The sequence below is a fragment of the Emydura macquarii genome, unplaced genomic scaffold (assembly GCF_026122565.2).
Source record: "Emydura macquarii macquarii isolate MOO-44397 ecotype Brisbane River unplaced genomic scaffold, CSIRO-AGI_Emac_v2 contig_1477, whole genome shotgun sequence".
Lineage (NCBI taxonomy): Eukaryota > Metazoa > Chordata > Testudines > Chelidae > Emydura > Emydura macquarii.
In genome coordinates, this window is record NW_027131614.1 from 15,756,131 (window position 1) to 15,777,179 (window position 21,049).

At 39.0% G+C, this 21,049-nt stretch overlaps 1 protein-coding gene across 6 annotated transcripts in view; it reads right to left on the reverse strand.

Moving 5' to 3' along the window:
* The window catches only part of NKAIN3 (sodium/potassium transporting ATPase interacting 3), a 463,496-nt gene that overhangs the window by 331,851 nt on the left and 110,596 nt on the right, over positions 1–21,049 (reverse strand). For 4 of the 6 annotated variants that reach the window (XM_067553700.1, XM_067553698.1, XM_067553702.1 and 1 more), the window contains exon 1: positions 19,639–19,730. The exons of the other annotated variants lie outside the window; for them this stretch is intronic. In XM_067553700.1, coding sequence (XP_067409801.1) covers positions 19,639–19,698 — 60 coding nt within the window. In that variant the 5' untranslated portion in view covers positions 19,699–19,730. Of the gene's footprint in view, positions 1–19,638; positions 19,731–21,049 lie in introns of those variants that run through there. 6 annotated transcript variants of the gene reach the window in all.

Below are 21,049 nucleotides of genomic sequence, written 5' to 3' on the forward strand. Positions count from 1 at the left end.
GAACAATGTGTTCATCTTTGTTGAGAGACACCTGTGAAGTCTGTGTCCTATGTAGTGGTAGGGTATATAGGAGAACCTGGTTTTTCTGATACTGACAGTCTCGAGGTTCTAGGCACTCGTGCCTCAAGTGAAAAATTTATCTCTTCAGGAATTAATTCTGACATATCTGGCATATGGAGCTATAAAAAGCTCAGATAATCTGGGTAATATGTTTATTTTATTTGTAGAAAAGCATCTATCTATTGTAGTTGGGACTTTCACAAAAGTAATACAGCTAGACCATCTTATAGGTCTAGAGGCAGAAGGAGAAATTTAAACATGATATGAAAGGAAGCAAGTGTAGGTATTCAAAGAGTTATGTATCACACAAAACATTTACATTATTAAGGTTGCAAAGTCAAGCGCTAAAAAGTTACAAAAAGCCAGAATTAAGTTCCTGTGAAAAATGTAGCATGTAATCGTGTAATTAAAGACTGTATCATAATATTGCACAAACAGAAAGGGGGCGATTTAACGTTGCACACACCAGTCCTAGTGTCCTTGCTCCACCATTCCTAGTCTACCTTGCTGGGCTCACTGTTCAAATTCCAGTCTCACACCCCCCGGAACACTTCTAGTCTCTCCCCGCATACACCCAGTTCCTATCTCCTTTCCCAGCCAGTCTCATTTCCTCCTCCCATCTGAACTCCTTGCCCCCATTCTTCTTGCCCAGACAGTTCCAGTTCTCCTTTCCTGGATCCTTGTCCAATCTGTCTTTCCTCTCTCTCTCTCAACTGGCTCCCAGTCCTAGTCTCCCTCCTCAGATTCCTTCTCCAGTTTGTCTCCTCTTCCATCCCCATCCCAGCTCCTTCCCAAGGCTTCCCCCTTCCTGGTTCCTTGTCCCAGTTCTACATCCATAGTCCACCTTATTCTCAGATGTGTCTCCCCTCTTCCCCCATGCACTTAGTCCCAGTGTCCTTGTCCAGACAGTCCCCATCTCCTTCAGCTCCTCATCCAATCTTAGTGTTTCTCCTCCACTACCAGACAACTGGCTACCAGTCCCTCCAACTCCAAGTCCCAGCCTCCCCACCCAGCCAGCCCAAGCTTCCCCTTCCCCTAGTTCCCAGTCCCAGTTTTCTTGATCAGCCAGCCCCAGTCCCACTTGCTTTCCCTTCTCTAGTCGTAGTCTGACCAGATTCGTCCCAAACTTCTTTTCCTCCCCATCTCCCAATGATTCCAGTGCGCATCCCCACCCCGGCCTGGAGTATCTGTAAGCAGCCATTACAGGGAAAGTCCAGCTTTGCCCCTGTAGCCCTGGGTTGGAGGAGCATGCTCAGACACACTGCAGGGATGGTATGTGCAGTCTGGTCAAAACTAATGAGCTGTGAGAGGACTGAGCAGGCTCAGTGAGGATGGAATCTTTGGAGAATCTAACTGCTAAAATCAAAAAAGCATCTGAGAACTGCCATTTTTAAAAGGCTTAGAATTTGGCCAGATTTTGGTGGATTTTCACAAACATTGCAATAGACACATCCCTGACACAAAGGCCACCCCACCCACCAAATTTCAAGCGTCTGCTCTAAAGCAGGGAGGGCAAGAGCTGTTCAAAGACAAGGTTGCCAGAATTTTTAACATGGGCAGAACAATGTATTTTCTCTAGCCTCATTGTTGAAAACTGCTGAAACCCCATTTTGGCTGAAATTTTCCAAAAATATTCAGCCTAAGGCAGACACCTGACATGTAAAATTTCAATCCAAACAGTTAAAGTTTGGCAAAGTTATAAGCAACTGAATAAATGTGAATTTTCTTGCAAACTTGATAGTAAACAATAATAATAATTGTAACGTATGAACCAGGCTTTCTTCTCCAGCCCGTAACCTTCAGCCCTGGCCTTAACACCTGAGAAGAATATTAGCTTTATATTATAGTGAAGTGGGAAAATGTTTCTTCTTTTCCTGCATAACCACAGCAGAAGATTTCAAAGGTTCTTTACATCACGAACAGACCAATTTTAGCATGAGGCTTCTGCAACCAAAGCGCTATCCATCACTCCCAATGTGTGGTATGTTTGTCAATGTGAACTAATGCATCTCTGTAGAACAAAATTCCATGTCAGAGGTGAAGCCAGAGTTGACAAATATAATGGGGAAAAAAGATTTTAAAAAGTAAAGAGTTGGTTTGTTAATTTTCACATGGAGATTTTTCTCTAACAGAAAGCAAATTGCACTTCACAGGGATCTTTCAGCTTCCGTTTTCAAATCTTGTGTGCAATCTGCTGCTTTGCATCCCTAGTTAGAAATATGTGCCTGAAAATATACACAAAAGGAAACATAGGAATTAGACTGTTTTCCTCCTCTTTGTTAATATTAAAACTTTTATTCACTTTTCTCTAGAAACATATAAATAAACATTACATGAAGATCTAGCACAGCCTGCTTTTCCTTACATTTGTTTCCTCATTCTTTCTCTTTTAGTTTATATCATCATCCATCTTGGCTTTTCACTTTTCATTAATATATCTCCAAAAGGAAAACACTAATAGATCTCTGGGAAGTTCCCTCAGAATTAAAACAAATGGCTATATTCATCCCTGGTGTCAACCCAATGACACCAACGGAATTTCATCAGCGTGAATTTGGCTCATAGGAAAGAACAAATTGAAAAGCAGAAAAATTCTCAAAGCTTGTGAAGATTTGTTCCCCTTGTCTACTCTTTTCACACAGGCTGGAGTAGGGGGAGATTACGGATGTGGAAAGATTTGAAATATTGAAAGTGTACATTAAGGAAATTTAAAGAATATCATTTTACAAGATTCTTTTTTCTCTAGGAGATCCACATTATTGGTTCAGTGGCAGCCAATCTTGCAAGAAATACTTTTATAAGCTTTCTGAACTAGCAAAAATATTTTTAAAATCACATTTAATATTCAAATGCTATATGGCAAAAATGCATTTGTAGAGATAAGGAACATATCAAGAGTTTTTCCTATTCCATTGTCTTGCTTAGATCTCACAAAGCACAGTACAATGGCATGAAAAGCCACATATAATTTCTCTAACAATATGGTGTGCATTGCACGGAATAGGCACTTGTTGACCTACTAGTAACTGTGATACAATATGTAAATTCCATGGGCCAAATTCATCCCAGATATAACTACATAGTAGTCAAGTGATTTTAATGGCGTTACGCCAACAAGAATTTGGTTCCATATAATGTCGAGATATCAATTGGCTATTCTGAAGAGGATCAGCAAAGCACACAGTACAAGATAAAGACACCCCAAACTACATTTTATAATCTGGAAAAACCTCGTGAAAATTTCCCCAATTTATGATATAGCTTGTAAGAAGAAATAGAACTTCCAATAAAGATATATAAAGCCATATTTTCAAATGGGTGGTCTCCTTTCTGTGGGCCCAATTTGTGGTCATGTTTCTGTGCCCACATTTGAATTGAAGGTACACGTAAAAAAATGGGAGGTGCCAGACCCAGACTTGTGTCTGCAATAGTGGCCAAGGATTTGCAAGACGGGACAGCCTCAACCCAGCTGAAAAATATACCCCTTCATCTCTCTCTCTCCTATTCAAAACTGAGCTAAAAATAAAGTTAGTTCATATGAGATATGTGTAGTGATATGTAAAACACAAAAACAAAACAAAAAAAGAAAAAACTACTAGTTACTAATTATTACTATTTACTTAGCTTGCAAGCTTTTTGGGACAGGGACTGGCTCTGTTCTATTTTTGTACAGTGCACAGAGGCCTCTAGGCACTACCACATTTATAAATCATGATAATAATGAATACTAAACGATACTTCTACAATTCCTGCACTGGTCCATGCTGAAGTGTTTAATTTTGTTTCAGTTTTACTCCTCAGGACACTCCACTCTTTGAATACCTACACTGGCATCCTTTCAGATCGGGTGTAAGTTTTTGTTCTCACCTTTAAGATACTGCACAACAACGCTCCTGCTGATATCCCTGCTCTCATTTCTCTTACTCCTCCTCTGCAATCTACGCTTCTCCCAATCATCCCTTCTCAGTGCCCCATTTGTATTCTTTTTTTCCTTTCGCCTTTGCTTTCTTGCCTCATGCTTGTCCTTGTCCATGTCCTTGTGCACTAATCCAGTCCCAGACCACACTCCAAATTCTAATCCCGCCTTAAAACACTTTTTTTTTTTTTTTGCTTATGACTTCAATAAAAATCTAAATTGCACTGTTTGTGTTTAAATTTAATTATAAGCACCTGAGGTCAGGGCCTAGTATGTGCAGGGCAAAGATACATCAGAGCTAACTACACGGGGCCATATTATGCTACACTTACAGTGAGTGGCACCTGATTCCACAAACAACCCCACTGAAATTAATGAGGTCTCTTTCAGAGTCATGCACTACTTGATGTAAGCAAAAGGGGCTAAATCTGGCCCATAGTAAATAATAGTAAATGGTACAGACCCACTGTATTTCTAGATTTTTCTTCTTATGAGAATACTTGAGTTTAATTTTTTAAGTGTACATTCTTTTAAAAATTAATTTATGATCAAGAAAGGTGTGTGATTGAAATTCCAGGTTGCAATCTTCATCAACAGAACAGGTACTGCAGAAGCAGCAGTTGTTTGAGATTCCCCTCGACTGCCCCATCACCATTTTAGTGTAGTTCATTTCCAATGTGAATCCAGGCCTTGACTGCCCTGCTGAGAGTGACAATAAGGATGCTAATTAATGACATTTGTGATGTGGACACCTCTTTACTAGGAACAGAACCAAGACTGCCAAGTCATTTTTCACAGGCCACTCACATTAAGCTGATGGAAACAACTTTCTGTCACTATCAACATATGAATTCAATCTGGCAACCAATCCCTTTAAATCATCCAATTACTTCAATTTTTTTAGGACCCATGTCTGACATCCTTCTTCACATCAAACAGAGTACCTTCTACTACGAATAGTGAATAGGACTATTTGCAGAATAAAAGTACTGTCCAACTTGAAGACGGGTAGCAGACTTGGTGAACAAAATTTGTAGCAAAAACATAAAATAAAATAAATACAAAATCTGAAATTAATATGTCTCAACTAATCCCTCAGGTATCCCAGTCTGGAAGACCTAGGAACATTTTTGGATAGCCTAACATTAGGGAAGGAAATGAATAAATCACTATTTCTAACCACTCACTCCAGCTCACTTCTGTTACAGTAAATCATGATTAAAGTGGGAAACTGCAATAGCACTTATTCAACATATGCAAAAAGGTTCAAATGATGTTTATTAACTACAATTTGAACACTTTCAAATTCAGAAATCTATGTTAAGCAATAAAAATGCAACAATTCACTAACATGTTCTGGCTTTTACCATAGAAGTCAATAAAAGTCATGAAACAAAAGACATCTGATGAGATAACATTCTTGCAATGACTCATTCTGTCAATAGTCATACATACAAACTAGGATTTTAGTCCACTTAGTAATTAGGACATAGATAATTTTCTGAGATCGCCACTGTTTGCTTGGTGTTGAACTATCTATCAAATAATGTTGAGTCTACAATCATAGCTGTGATGAAAGGTTAGATAAGACAAAGAAAGAACAGGGAAAATGCATTACTCATTCACGTTTTAGACATACTGAATTATTTTCAGCAGTTGCTTTTTTTAAAAAGGATCAGCATCCTTTCTATAGATAGGAAGCTTGTCTAAATGACAAAATATCATTATTTAAGAAATATTTCATTATTACATTGGTATTTCTTTATTTCCAAGACAGGCACACACAGCCCTATCTACATCAGCTGTTTGCACAGATCAAGATTATTTCTGCAACCCTGCAAGGTGACATCTGACGAAGAGTTCTATGATGAGACATCAACAACTATTGTCTTAAAGGAAAATTGAAGATACACAGCTCTTGCTATACAGCAACAGTCATCAACCACATCTCCACACACAGTCACTTTTATAAACGGTGATATTGATCAATTCTTTATTTACTTAAATATCCTATTAATTCTATTTTTCCTAAATTTGAAAACTTTTATATTTATTTCTGGCTCATACATACAGAACCAGCATCAAACCATGGACACAAGCAGAAAGGGTTGAAATATGACATTCCACTGCCAGGGGGAAAAAAGAACACCAGAAAAAAAAAGGGGGTACAGATTAATCAAAGTCAGACAAACAGACAGGCAGACAATTATCTGACTTTGGTTACCTATTGCACTGTCAATATTTTTGTTTCGTCTAAAACTGGAGCCCTTGGCAATTGGATGGAAGTGGATTTACATGGTTGCTGTTCATCTCTGAATCTCCGTTATAGATTCAGCCCAAACAAAGAGGACAGAAGATAACAACACGATCAATAGTGAAACTACAATAGCTGTTCACGTCATTTTTGACACAAGCCTAATATACAATAACAATGGATGTTAGTAAATAAGAATTAATTGAGCAAAGAGCAATTATAGTGAGAGAGAACAGTACAAGGCAGGGTGCAATATTTTAAAATATATCTATATCTGTCTACGTAAATATATCAAAATTCCTTGGTTTAAATAAAAATCAGTGATAAATTCTTCATTCAATTACTTTATTAATTATACTTTGCAAGAAAAACAGTGAATATCCTAAGATACAGGAAAAGAGATTCATATGCAACAAGCAAATCTTCTCTAAGTATATTGCTAACTGAGCTATGCAAATTTTTGGGGGGGAATAGTTTATTCGCAGAAAAATGCAGGTTCATTTGCCCCGAAATGATTCATGAATTTGACCTAATTCTCTAATTATTTCCAGAGAGAAAAAAAAGTGGCTGGAAGAGGTGGTGGTGGTGGTGGTGGTGGTGATGGTGCCCCCCCCTTATAACTTTTAGCCCGGTGTTTAGGGCCCTCACTTGCAATGTGGGAGACACAGGATTTGAATCCAGGCTCTCTAACATGTACTGTTACCTAAGTCTCCTGCTCCTCAGGTGAATGCCTGAACCACTGGAACTGCCACTGAACCAGTTATTCCCCCAATTCTAATTGCTAGGCTGTAGATGAAACAAGTTTTGTGCTCCATATTTGTAAATGATTGTTCATTCTACATAGAGGCCAAGTTCTTAAGCAGATGGATGCAATATGAATATTACTAGTAGTATCCCGTGTCCCATAAATAAATTCAGGTAAATTACGTAATCTGGATTACAAAAAACGCTACAGGGTCCAAACACTTCCTAAAATCAGCACATTTGCCTTTTTTCATGTCTCAAGAGGGACAAATTGCAAGTCATGATGTGGTGAATAAGGGTGCCAGGAGGAGAAAGGGGGCTGACAGAGCCAGGTTGTTACCCCTGGGATATGAACATAAGCTGGTCTACATGGGACACTATTGCATGGGAATCCAGTGTGTCAATCTAGAATGCAATAGCTTGCTGTGCAGTAACATCCTGTGTTGACATTGCTAGTAGTGGGAAATGAGCTGGTGTTGGGTCATCTGAGTCTTCCCTTCTACCCCTTACCTCCGTATTGCAAGGGTTCCCCTTCTTCCCCTCTCTGCCTAGAGGAGAGGAGGTGATAGTGGGGAGACTCATTCCTGTGGAAGAAGCTGGCAGGAGACTCCCAAGCTGGGATCCCTCTTCTACCACTGGTGCTGCTGGTCACCTAGTGATAGGAAAACTGGGAGTCCAAAAAAATCTCCAGCCAGCCCCTGGCTCCTGTTCCTTCAGAATACTCTATCTGATGAGTGCACACTTCTTCAGACAGTATTTAGTAGTGGAGGGAGAACAAACACCTACTTTGAGAAAATCCCCCTGAATTATCCACTCCATCCATTTACAAAGTCTTCTATTATAAGTAAAGCTTTTCAATTCTGTCCTTATCTTGGTTGCAAGATGTACTGTAGTTGGTAGGAAATACCACTGTCAGTTCCTGCACAACCCAATCCAACCACGGCAGACATTGTATCAACAACATTGTTGGTCTACAAGATGCAATCCTTGGACTCCACCCCTCAGGAGCAACAACTTTTTGTAAAAGTGAATCTTTAGGACTCTTTCGTGGCACTGGTAGTAGAACTGGAAGAAGAAAATTAATTCTGTTTCATAGAGGAATTTGATATTTCAAAATTTGGTTCTGTTCTAATTTAGAACAAAACATTTTTTTTAAATCCTCCACGAAATAGAAAGGAACCCCAGCTCTGGGGCAATCAGTCCAGTGAGCTGTCCAAGAGCCATGGATCCTGGAAGTCATGAGGTCCCTGACTCAGAGCCCATGGGCTTGGAGCTAGGTAGGTGAGCTGGCAGGAAACCTGGCAGGTTTCCATGAGAACCTGGCCTGAGTTCAAATGGAACTTTGTCAAATTAGAGCCGCCTCTGAGAAATGTTTTGAGTTTGACAAATTGGCAAATTTCAAGGAAAAAATGTTTCACTGGCATTTTTCCAACCTGTTTTAATTAATAGCAATAACTGTAAAGGAGGATGTATAGCGTTACACCAGCAGCCGTGATGGATGCACTGTGTTTGTGGAAGAGAGGAGAAAGTAGAAGACTTCTAAGTGGGCTATGGGAGGAAACCAAAGAGCAGCAACCTCTACATCCTGTAACCAGGTGCAGTACGAGTAGTCCCCAGGAGGGCTCATAACTGCCAGGTGGTACTGATGGGATGAATCAGCCCCAGTACTATGCTTTGCCACCCATATTTACACTCAAAGGGCCAGATCCTGAGCTGGTGCAAATCATTTTCACTCCAGTAACATCAATAGAACCATGCTGATTTACATGAGATAAGGATTCAGCCTATGGGACTCTGTGCAAGCAGTAGGATCCCCCATAGAGGTGCAGATTGGGGAAATGCTCTCTCAGACTTCTCTCCTAAGTGCTCCTGTCTAGAAGCAGCTTTGACATGGCTTTTAGTGTACTGTGTAAAACACAAAATCTCCAGTAAGTTATTGGAACGTACTGGGGACAACTTCTTGCTTCAGCAGTTAGAGAAGTAACCAGGGGAGAGGGAGGAAGGGACAGCCATTTTATACTTGATTCTGACTCAGAGAGGAATTGGTTTTCAATCTGAAAGCAGAAGGCAATTTGGGTGAAAGTGATCATGAAATGATAGATTTTATTATTCTAAAGAAAGGAAGGAGTGAGAAGCAACAGAATAAGGACAATGGACAAAAAAAAAAAAAAACAATACCAGCAAACTCAGAGAATTGGTAAATAAGGTTCCAGGTGAATAAAATCTAAAGGAAAAAGGAGTTCAGGAGATTTGACAGTTTCTCAAAGAGACAATGTTAAAGACAACAGCATACTATCCTAACGTGAAGGAAAAATAGGGAGAATAGTAATAAGCCAACATGGCTGCATCAAGAGCTCTTTAATGACCTGAAAATCAAAAATGACTCCTACAAAAAGTGGAAACATGGACCAACAGCTAAGGAGGAATACAATTATGACTGCAGAGCACAAGCATGTAGAGACAACATCAGAAAGGCATGAAATGAGTTACACCTATCAAGGGACATAAAAGGCAATAGGAGAGTTACTATAAATACATCAGGAGCAAGAGAAAGATAAATTAAAGTGTAGGTCCACTCCTTAGTGGGGATGGAGATTTAATAACGAATGACATCAAGAAGGCTGAGGTATTTAATATCTATATTGCTCCAGTCTTCACTAAAAAAAAGTTAATTGTGACTAGATTCTTAACACAATTAATATCAACAAAAAAAGAGGAAGGAACACAAGCCAGAATAGGGAAAAACAAGTTAAAGAATGTTGAGATAAATTAGATGTATTCAAGTCAGCAAAGCCTGGCCAGCTCACTATAAGGTACATAAACTAGCTGAAGCAAACTCTGAACCATTCACAACTATCTTTGAGAACTTATGAAGGATGAGTGAGACCCCAGACAACCAGAAAAGGGCAAACATAACATTTATCTTTAAAAAGGGGAACAAAGAGCTTATGGAATTATAGATCAGTCATCCTAACTTCAATACCTGGAAAGACACAGGAACAAATTATTCAACAATCATTTGGTAGGGACCAAGAGGATAATAGAGTTATAAGGAATAGTCAGCATCAATTTGCCAAGAACAAATCATGTCGAAACCAATCTCGCTTCCCTCTTTGACAGCATTACTGACTTAGTAGACGGGGGCAATAGACATGATATATCTTGATTTTAGTAAGGCTTTTGACACAGTCCCTTGTGACATTCTCATAAGAAAACTAAGGAAATGTGATCTAGATTAAATTACTATGAGGTGGGTACATATGTGGTTGAAAGACCATTATCAAAAAGTAGTTCTCAATAGTTCACTGTCAGACTGGGAGGATGTATCTAGTAGAATCCCTTGGGTACTATCCAATAGTACTTTGGGTCTAGTACTATTCAACATTTTCTAAAATGACTTGGATAATGGAGTGGAGAGCGTGTTTATAAAATCGGTAGATAACACCAAACTTGGAGGGGTTGCTAGCATGTTGTAGGACAGGATTAGAATTTAAAATGACCTTAACAAATTGATGAACTGGTCTGAAATCCACAAGATGAAATTCAATAAAGACAAGTACAAAGTACTGTATTTAGAAAGGAAATATCGAATGAACAAATACCAAATGGGAAATAACTGGTTAGACAGTAGTACTGCTGAAAATTGTCGCCGCACCAATTCTGCCATGACCACCCCTCACCCCACCCCCACCCATTCGGTGCTAACAGTCAACCCACCACCTGACCTTATTAGGGTATGCCTATGCTATCGGCTGTGCCTTCAGCTCCCACGTCATATATGGGAAACGAAACTTAACTGACCATTATATGGGAAACGAAACCTAACATCAACCAGGAAACGAAACCTATTGCAAGTATCGCCCGGCCAATCTGGTGCTGGCACGAAGCCCATAAAAGGGGTCTTATCCAAGACCCTGGTTGAGAGCCTTCCTGAACTACCAGCCTGATCACCTGGTCCGGATTCTCCCGCTCCCGTGTCCCCCCCCCGAACACGAATCATCTGTTAGCCAACCGAGTTCGAGTTTTTACGTTTATTATGCTGTGTGCCCTTCTCGCCTCGATGGTAAGGAGTTAACTGTCAGTCTGTGTTGCAGCTTTACATTCCTTCCTCTGTATCAGTCTGTGTTCCACAGCTAGCTGTCTGTTTACATGTCTCCCTATCAGTCTGTAACTTGCAGTTAATGGTTGTCTTTTTAAAATTAGTTTGTAGCTGGCAGTTAACTGTCTGTTTAAAATCATTCTGTGTCTTGCAGTTAACTGTCAGTTCAAATTCAGTCTATATTGTATAGTAATTGTCTGTTTCATATTCTATTGTATTAGTCTAGAAATAGTTAAAAATCTATATTATTCCTGTTGTTTTATAATACAATTCATTTAGTCATTAATTGACTCATTATTGACTCCCAGGGATCATTAACCTGTCGGAACAAAAATAATCTGGGATTATAGAGGATCATAAATTGATTTGACCCAACAATATGATACAATTGCAAAATGATTAATATCATTCTGGGTTATATTAACAGGCGGGTCATATATAAAACACAGGAAGTAGTTGTCCCACTTTACTTGGCACTAGTGAGGCCTGAGCTGGTGTAGTATGTCCAGTTTTGGGCATCACATTTTTTAAAACAATGTGGACAAATTGGAGAGGGTCCAGAAGAAAGCAATAAAAATGTTAAAAAGTTTAGCAAAGTTGACCTATGAGGAAAGGTTAAAAAAGTTGGGTATGCTTAGTCTTGAGGAAAGAAGACTGAGGGGGGGGACCTGATAAGAGTCTTCATTTATGTTAGGGGCTATTATAAAGAGGATGATAATCAATTCTTCTCCAAGTCCACTGAAGGTAAAAGAAGAAATAATCATCTTAATCTGCACCAACAGAGATTTAGGTTAGATATTAGGAAAAACTTTCTAAATATAAGGCTAGTTAAGTACGGAAATAGGCTTCCAAAGATGCTTGTGGAATCCCCATCATTGGAGGTTTTCCCTCCTTTCACTGGAGGTTTTTAAGAACAGGTTATACAAACACCTCCCTATCAGGGAGGGTCTAGGAATAACTGGTCCTGCTTCATGCCGGGGGATGGATTAGACGACCTCTTGAAGTCTTTTTCAGCCCTACATTTCTATGACTCTATGAAACCAGACATTGCAATCTGGTGACCACACTTGTGTTAATAACCTTCCTTGACCAATTTCCGCTCAGAAATAAGTTGTAACCCCACAGGAAATTCTATCAAGTCAAATATTTATCTTTTGACCTCCTGTACCCAAGAGGACAATTGAAAAAACAAAAAAACTAAGTCTATCTCCTTGCTGCCACTTCAACATATTACTTCATTAGAAATGTAGAACATTATCTAGAAAAGCCATTGCCAACTGACACCATGATTGTTAACAAAAAAATCCCAATGGCTCCAAAGAGCCTCCTTTATTAACAAACCTTTCCGTTACAAGGAGCCTTCCTTCAAGCAAAGTGATATTAGTAATGTCACAGGACACCTATGTTAGTTCATTTATTACCTTCCTCTTCTGATTTATTAAGGAGGAACTTCCTGGATTTAGTGGGAGTTTACTGAAATCCTATTTAACCCATCTTCATTTTTCATCATTAGGTTTTTGTACATTTTTAGCCACTACTTTAGGCTCTCTGAACTGCAAGCAACTGAAGAAAAAAATAAAAGTGTGCTTAATTGCAAAAAATCCAAACCAAACCAAAACCTTAAATGCAGGATTATTGTCATTTTGATTCAAATGTTCTTTGCTTCTCCCTGCGGGATAATGATGCTCTTTTATTTAGAAACTCATATGTGCCCTTCAACACATTACTTCATGTCAAAGCTGTTAGGCTCACTGGATGACAGCTGGCAATCCTAGCATGAAAGGACCACATGCAGTGGACATTATTGAGTTTCCTTCAGGCCCAAATGGAAGCTTCCTTCTAAACTTGAATAAAAATATTTCTGTTCATACTGGCAACTCAGCAAAATGTGAAAGCAGCAAGATCCAGATAAGTAGAGGGTTGTTTTTATTTATATTAAAAAAAAAAAAAAAAAAAAAAAAGTTTTCCAAAAGGTTACTTCAGATTCCCAAACTGTTAAATCATTCATTAGAACAATGCAAAACTCTCCTCCTACCCTCCTACTCTTTCTTTCAGTCTGATGTGCATTATCTGAAGGCAAATGAACAAAAGAGACAGATTTTAAAGTACATTCCAAAGTTTATTGTTTGTTTTATGATGTAGTTCAGTGAAGTACAAGAAAACAGCAATTCTAGCTAGAGCTAACAAACTGCGAAAGCTGCCCTAAAAGGCTCAGTATAATGCCACGTGTGGAATAGATCATTTTGACAGTTTGCAGTGCCTCATAGGCTTTAAATATTTTATATCTTCACCATTTGTTAATGCTTCCAGTCAAACATGGACAGACCTTGGAATACAGCAAACTGGCTGGAGCGGTGGCTCATGAAGCCAGGCACATCCTCAGCAGACTGCAACTGTGAGCTGCGGATAAAGTAAGCAGAACTTCTGGACTCTTAGTTGCTTTCTTTCATTCGGGCTTCCAGGAAGTGTTCAGCACACACATCCACGTGTTAGTCAGGGGGAAATGAAACATTATGTCTTCTCAGATGGTCTTTTTAAAATCACTCCTGCCTAGGGCGGACAAGCCTGTCATAAGGAAGTTGTCCAGCATTAGATTACCTGTAGCATGTACAGATTATATAGTACAGATTGAGGGCATTTATGGGACCACATAAAAAGGCCCTTCATATTTCAAGGTGATGAGTGTAGTGCAAAAGGAACCTAGATAGATATTTATATAAAGAAAAGAGAATAAATGTCTGAGGAAACACTTCTAAAGTACAGAAGAGTTTCAGTACACTAAGTACAGAAGAAGGCAGCTTAGTCTCCTTGCTTTAACTGTCATATAAGATCCCAATTCTGATGAGGGTTTTTTATATCAGGACACATTTTCACTATGCACTGGACTGCAAATGTCAATTTATTTCATATAGAGCACTGGCAGCCTTTAGATGATAGTGACTATAGTAACCTGGGCTGGATTTAAATCAGCAGCTTTGAGGTAAAAGTCTCTGTTTCTCACTTGCAGCCCCGAGTCAGAACATATTTTTCTTGCCTTTAAAACATCTTGTTCCAAAATGTGCTTTAATGTCTCCACTTTCCTTTGAGTTGTGACAAGGAGAAATGGGTAAAATGGGTCTCTCTGTTCTGACGGATAGCTTGTACAAGTTATTCCTTTATGTCTTTGTAGTTTCAATATCAATATTTTAAATTTCACAGTTTGCACATAGTCCTCATGAATCTCAGTTAAGTTTTCTGTTAATATGCTCCATCTGAATTTATCAGGTCAAAGATACACTCCTGCTTGCAGAATTTCTACACTGCCCATTTCACTCACAACGGTTAGTGTTGCAGGCTTTTAAACATATTTGCACATCTGGGTAATATTGGTGCTGAGCAAGTTCTAATCACTGTTTCATGGGGTTGTGAAAGATAATACATTATTTTTTCTGATGATATTTGGAGCCAAAAATTCAAAGGGTGCAATGTATGAACCCACAAAAATGCAGTAAATCCAGTGTCTTAAGCATAAGGCCATGCTTCCTCTTTGAAGAATGCTAATGATTAGGTGCTATATTCAGGCTGCTTTTATGTGAATGTGAGAGGGGGGTGGGCCCGGGAGCCACCCCTCTTTGTGATCCTGTGCAGGGCTGCTGCCAGAATTCCCATTTATTCTCCCAGACTGCAAAGGGAGAGTGACAGAAAAGGGGCACGTCAGGCTCAGATGCCCTAAAGGGGCAGAACTGTGACTCTTCACCACCATTGTGAACTGACCAGAAGTCTGGTGTGGAAGTCAGAGAGAGTATTTGATTGCCACTATTTGTGTGCAAGCATAAGCAAGAGAGTGTTCCCGCATTACTCTACAGGTATTGCGTTCATGTGTTCTCCACAGGCCAAATGCCTCGAGTCAATGTAGGAGTGACCTCTGCATACCCCCTAAAGCAGCACTGGCTCTAGCCGCCGTGGTCTAATCTTGTATATTTATTTGTTTAACCCAAGACATGTTCTCTACAAGGTAAAAATTAATTTGTATTGATTTTGAATAGGTAGGTTATCCCTTTCTGCTCAGGCTGAATTTGTTTATACAAATATGTTTCTAAATAAAGAAGATCCTGGGCCTTTTTCCAATTGTTTGGCTGTCAAGAGAAACCTTTGGGTATAAGAAGTTTTTTATTTTCACTCTAGCTTTTTGCATTACCTGGAATTTTTATCATTATAGATATGTGATATTTGATCATACTTTGACAAAATTCCTTTCATATGGCAGTTATTTGGTCTCTACTTTCTGTGTCACTTCATTTACTTCATATTATTGCGCAAAATATATTAAAAATTAATTCTCCTTTATCGTGTACAAAGAAAAATAAAAACAATCAAACTGCACCCAGTTTCCATGTATTAATTAAAATGACAGAACCAAAATAAATTACATAGTGCCAGATATGGCAATTTCCTGCAATATTCTTGAGAAACCCTATTGAATTAAGTTTAAGTATCTATGGAACCATTGTATTAAATGCAAAGTTTATGTATTATTGTGGGACGGGATTGTATTTAACCTTTCTAGGGAGAAGATGGGATGAGAACTGTGGGAAGTGTTATGAATTTCAAAAGGAATATACTGAACAATGTGTCAGACAAGAATGGACTTTTTGGGACAAACAGTGTCAAATAGTTTGCCTGGAGAATGGCTAATGGGAGGAGAATGCAGAGCTGGGACCCTGTATTTTGGTGGACCATAAGGGGGAAATACAGGTGCAGTTGCCCTGAACTGTGACATACATAACAAATGAGCTTGGCTTCACAATCGTGATTATGGGTTCTGTGCGCTGGCTCTTGCATAATGAACTACAGTATGTGCCTGGCACAAATGGTAAATGCATTTTCCCAGTTCAATAAAAGGTACTTGCTACCATCTGCTATTCCAGTCATTTAAATTAAGTTCTAAAGAAAACTGTTGCCAAGAAATGTACGGTCCAGCAGAGACAAAGGGGTCACAAAGTTTAACTAAACTCTCATCGCCGTCTACAAAAACAAGCTTCATGATTTTGTACATAGTAAGTAAAACAACAATCAACTCTTTATTGCACCATATCCACAGCTCATGTAAATTAAAGTCGCTCCATGGAATTATGCTGATTTACAGCCAGTTTGAAGATCTGGTCCTATTCTCTCTCTCTCTCTCTCTCTCTCTCTCTCTCTCTCTCACACACACACACACACACACACACACACTTTTGCTTTCCAAATATTAAAGTATACTTTCTAGATTGCAGGAAATTGTATATTCTGAGTATAACTGTTAAACATATTCCTGATGGGATGATGACACGGCCATTTGCTCCCCAAGGGGTGCACTCACTCATGTCACTAACCTAAAGTGTACCTGCAGCCTAACTTTCAGAAGTGCTGAGGAACCTCATCTCCCATCCACAGCAACAGGAGCTTAGTCTGCTCATTATTTCTGTAAATTGGGTCTTTTTTTCCCCCAGATACTGTCAGTATAAAATTCTGTTTTTGAAAACGATGAACTGATTATTTTTTAACCACATAGTGCAAATCATAACTTAAAAAAAAAGAAACTTTATGATTGATCCAGCTTGTTCTGGTATATGTCCTGATCCCTTCTGGTGTTCGCTAAGAAGGTAAATAAAAGTACTCCAATAGATCAATAAAAAGATAATTATGTTTTCCCAGTTCAAGAAGAACCTCACCTTGTAAGTGCTTAAAGATGTAACGCACCTTTCAGGAAAGGGCATCAGGCCCCCTCAGAGACCTGATTCAAGCTCTAATGAGGCACACAAACATAAAAGATCAAAATAAAAAGCTTCCAGCTGAGAATGGGATAAATCTTGCATTTACATGGACATAGGAACACAAAGGGCTGTGAAAATGAAAACCTTTTCATTCTACAATAAAAGACTATAGCAAATGGAGTCTAAGATGTGTAGGAAACAACTATATTTTAGCCTGGCAGTTCAAACATGGCAAATAATCATTAAAGGGGTCTATTCCAAACATCTTCTAATGTAGTGAATCCTACTGGACAAACACATTGTTTTGTGATTTCACATGAATTTCAATAACCAGGATTTTTAAAGCAAACAGACTGAGAAAATTGGGAAAGGAAAGTATCTATCTGAAAACCTGTCTAAATTTGTTTTCTGGATGTGGTTCCATTTGGCTAAAGTGTAATAATACTTTATTTTGCATTCATTTCTTCATATTGAAAAAACTTATTAGAACAAGTCAAACTAACAGCAGCTAACAATTTATTCAATTAATTTAGCTATTTTTTGGTTTGCAAATTGTCCATATAGTTTTTACAAATTAGTTTTTAGCTGAAATTGTTCAATGAATGTTTTATGAGAACATATTTCCACCTTTTTACTTGTTTGTGAACTGTTCATAGTGAAAATTTTCTTTTTGCTGTTTTTTATTTATGCTTCCTGATTGGTCACAAAAGTATCATGATATTGTCTTGTTACCTGATTGGATGACAAACTTTCATAGTTTCCAGCATGAAGTCTCAAACCATCCACACAACTAATATGCACATGTGAATAAGTTCATCTTCATTTATAAAAGGTGCATCATAACTTGTGTGTTAACAAAACCTCATTCATCCAAACATTCACAAACATCAAATAAGAAGGGGTTATGAATTTCACTGAATTGATTTCATTGGTTGTATTTGCAGGAGTCTTCATGGGTTGCTGGGGTTTTTTTTGGTTTGGCTGGTTGGTTTGGTTTTTTTGGCAGCATGCACCATCAACAGTTCTCACCAGGAAAAGGTGTGATGTGACAAAAAACAATATTTTTATTATTTTGCATTACATTATAGTAGCATCTTCAGGCCACAACCAACTTAGAGCCCTACAGAAAGCACTGCACAAACGTACTCCAAAAGACCATTCCTACATTAAAGAGTTTACAATCCTAGCTAAAGACAAGAGGTGGGTGAAATGAAGAAATGGGAAGCCAGGAGGGAGGATGTAGCCACCATAATATAAGTACAACTTTCGCATAGTCTAGTCAAGTGCACAATTCACAGGCATAATGGGGAGGCCTCTCATTGCTTTGACACAGTGTAAAGTATCAGCCTGGACAAGTTTAGGAACTTGAGGAAAGAAAAGGGTATAATTGCACACACACAAAGAGTTCAGTTTCAGGTACTATAATGACAGGCACTATTGAACATGTTCCTCCTTAATCCCCCTTCATAAAGTGTGCCTCACCACTACCTTTGCTCCCTTCTCTCATTCCCAAACTCGTCTCTTCTTTGATATCTCATATGCATGGAACATCCTCTACCTGTCCATGTGGTGCACCATGTAACCATCCTTTACAATCCTAATACAATACCATTCTAATATTCACGGATGACTTAAATCTTCTTCTAGGCCCACAAATACTAGCCCGTGTCAATGATGAGTGGGGGGATAAAAGGAAGACAGATTACACCCCTCCTCTATCAGAACTTCAAGTGTCCTCTTGGTCTCTCAGTGCATCTTGTGCTGGATCTGGCTTTAAATGGAAAAACAAGTTCCATTAGTGTGAATAGGAGCCTTTCCACTAATTTCAATGGGAGATGCATCAGGTCCATAAGATTCATAAGGCAGGGACCATGTCTTCCTTTATACACTGATTATGTATTGATACTCAGTCATAATAAAATGGAATTTGATCAAATATAACTTTAAAAATTACTCTCTTGATTATAAATATTGGAACATATCCAAAGGAGTACTTTCAGGACCCAATAGAGGTTAATTATTACTGATTTAATTAAAATGTTTAGACATGGCTGGCTACTGAGATACTTGACTCACCCAACTCCCATAGTTGCCACCGTGCTACTTGACCTTAGCTGGTTGTATGCACGCAGCAGGAACATCATACACCGCTATCTGAAAACAGATAGTTTGTCTTGCAGGGGTCTGGAATTGAACACAAAAACCAGGCATATTTGCTTTTCACTGAGGACACTTTGCACATTTCTAGTGTCACTCTTCTGTCTTTCATCTCCAGAGAACCAGCTTTATTTCTGGAGAGGACGTGGACAGGAACAGCAGAAACTGATCAAGATTCAATATTCCAGTCTTGGCATTTTAACAAGAGAAAATGAAGACTGTGTATAAATGAAACATCTTATTACTCCAGTATCTGCTACATATTTTCTTGGCCCAGGGAAATACATCCAAAACTCAAAATTAATTTGCTTCTCCTTAACTATTCAGGTTAAAGCTCTTTTAAAAATTCAGGAAATAGCACAGGAGAATCTATATTTTGTTTCATAATGTTTCCCTGAGGACAATGATCAGCTCCAGTCTTATCCGTTTTTCTGTTGTTCTCAGAATGATTGCTCTGTTTATTATACAATTTGATGTTGTCATCCTAGCTTTCCTGTATTCCCGGCTTGATCTGTTCACTTCTTTAAATTATTAGTCTTTCAGTTCCAAAAGGAAGTTGCTCTTCTCATTCAAAAACCAAGGCCAGCTTTCTGTATTCCAAATTTACAGTTCACAATGGTTATGGATTATGAAAACAACTTTGGTAAGGATAAATTATTAAGATATAGCTCACCTGAACAAAAAGGAAACAAGTGAAAATGAAATATTGGGCACTGTGAGATCTCCACCGCATCTGGGTGATAGTGCAGAGCAGACCACGGAGCAGAAATCCAGATTCTCCCTTCCGGAAGCAAAACCTTCAGATCCTGGATGGGTGGACAATAAAATGTGGAGTGCTAGCTCTGCGTCTTTCTCCACTGGCCTACTTCCATGGGCACACTCTTCAGTTCTGTATTGGAAAAGGGTTAGCTTTGGAAGGACAGCAACTTTCCACAGACTCTCTCCACTCTGAATAGGTTCCCAGCATAAGTTAACACTTGGAATGTTGACTGTGGAATGTTGAGTGTACCTTGTAGTAATTCCCTCATATCACTGTCACATGCTTCCCCCTGTCTTGTGAAACCATGCTGCCAATGGGCCGGGGAAGCAGTGTGGAGACTCAGTTTGCTTTGAGACATCCGTCCTTTTGTTTGAACGCACACAATTCCAATTTTGGGTGGTTTCTTCAGTGCCCCTCCTGAAGATTATTCTAAACAATTTCCTGTGTGTTCTTTTTTCTTGTACAATTGTCTGGGTCAGGCAGCAACGGAAATCAGAAAATCTCCAAAGGGTACATAAGCATACTGAGAAATAAAAGAATTTGGAATCCTTGGCTAGACACAATGGGACATGAAACGGGTTGCTCCTTTCATTGTACTGCCTTTAGCACAGTGCATGTCCATAAGGCAAAGGCCATGTTTCGAGGCATTGCACTGCCCCAGAGGAAGCTCTAGGAAGGTTGGTGCAATTCATCCTACATCTCCCCAGTGCACAGGAAGGGCACAGCAGTTGCAATATCATTTTAGATGGTATACATTGGCCTTTCTCTATATCCAGCCAGCTCAGCAGGCCAGCATAAAGAGTGGGGTGTTCATAGCTTTACTTCCTCTTTGTCTCCTTTTGAGGGATTTGTCCCCAAGGGAGCCAAGCATAGGGACTCTGACTCCCCTAGTTTTTTGTGAAGGATGCACAAAGGTGAAGGCTCCTTGTACCATGCCCACCATGTGCTCCCATGCAACAGGTAGGGACAATCTATAAAATTGAAACTGTGGGTAACAATCTATTTGATAATACTTATAAAACTATTTATTTATCGAAATAAGTATAAAAGTTTGTTTATATCATGCCCTGGGCTCTCAATTCCAATCCATACTGGAGCTTCACTCACAAAGCAGACACTCTGACCCCACAAATCACATTCCGTTCCCCACACATAGATTACAGTTCACATCAGAATGAATATGCAACATTCCTGATAAATAGAGGAATGCTGTTCCTAGGCTACAGCACAATCACCCTTTTCCACACCCAAACAACATGCAGTTAAGATGCCATTGTGTTTTCTACTGCATGCTCTCCTGAGCCATTGTACCTTTTGCGCAGTT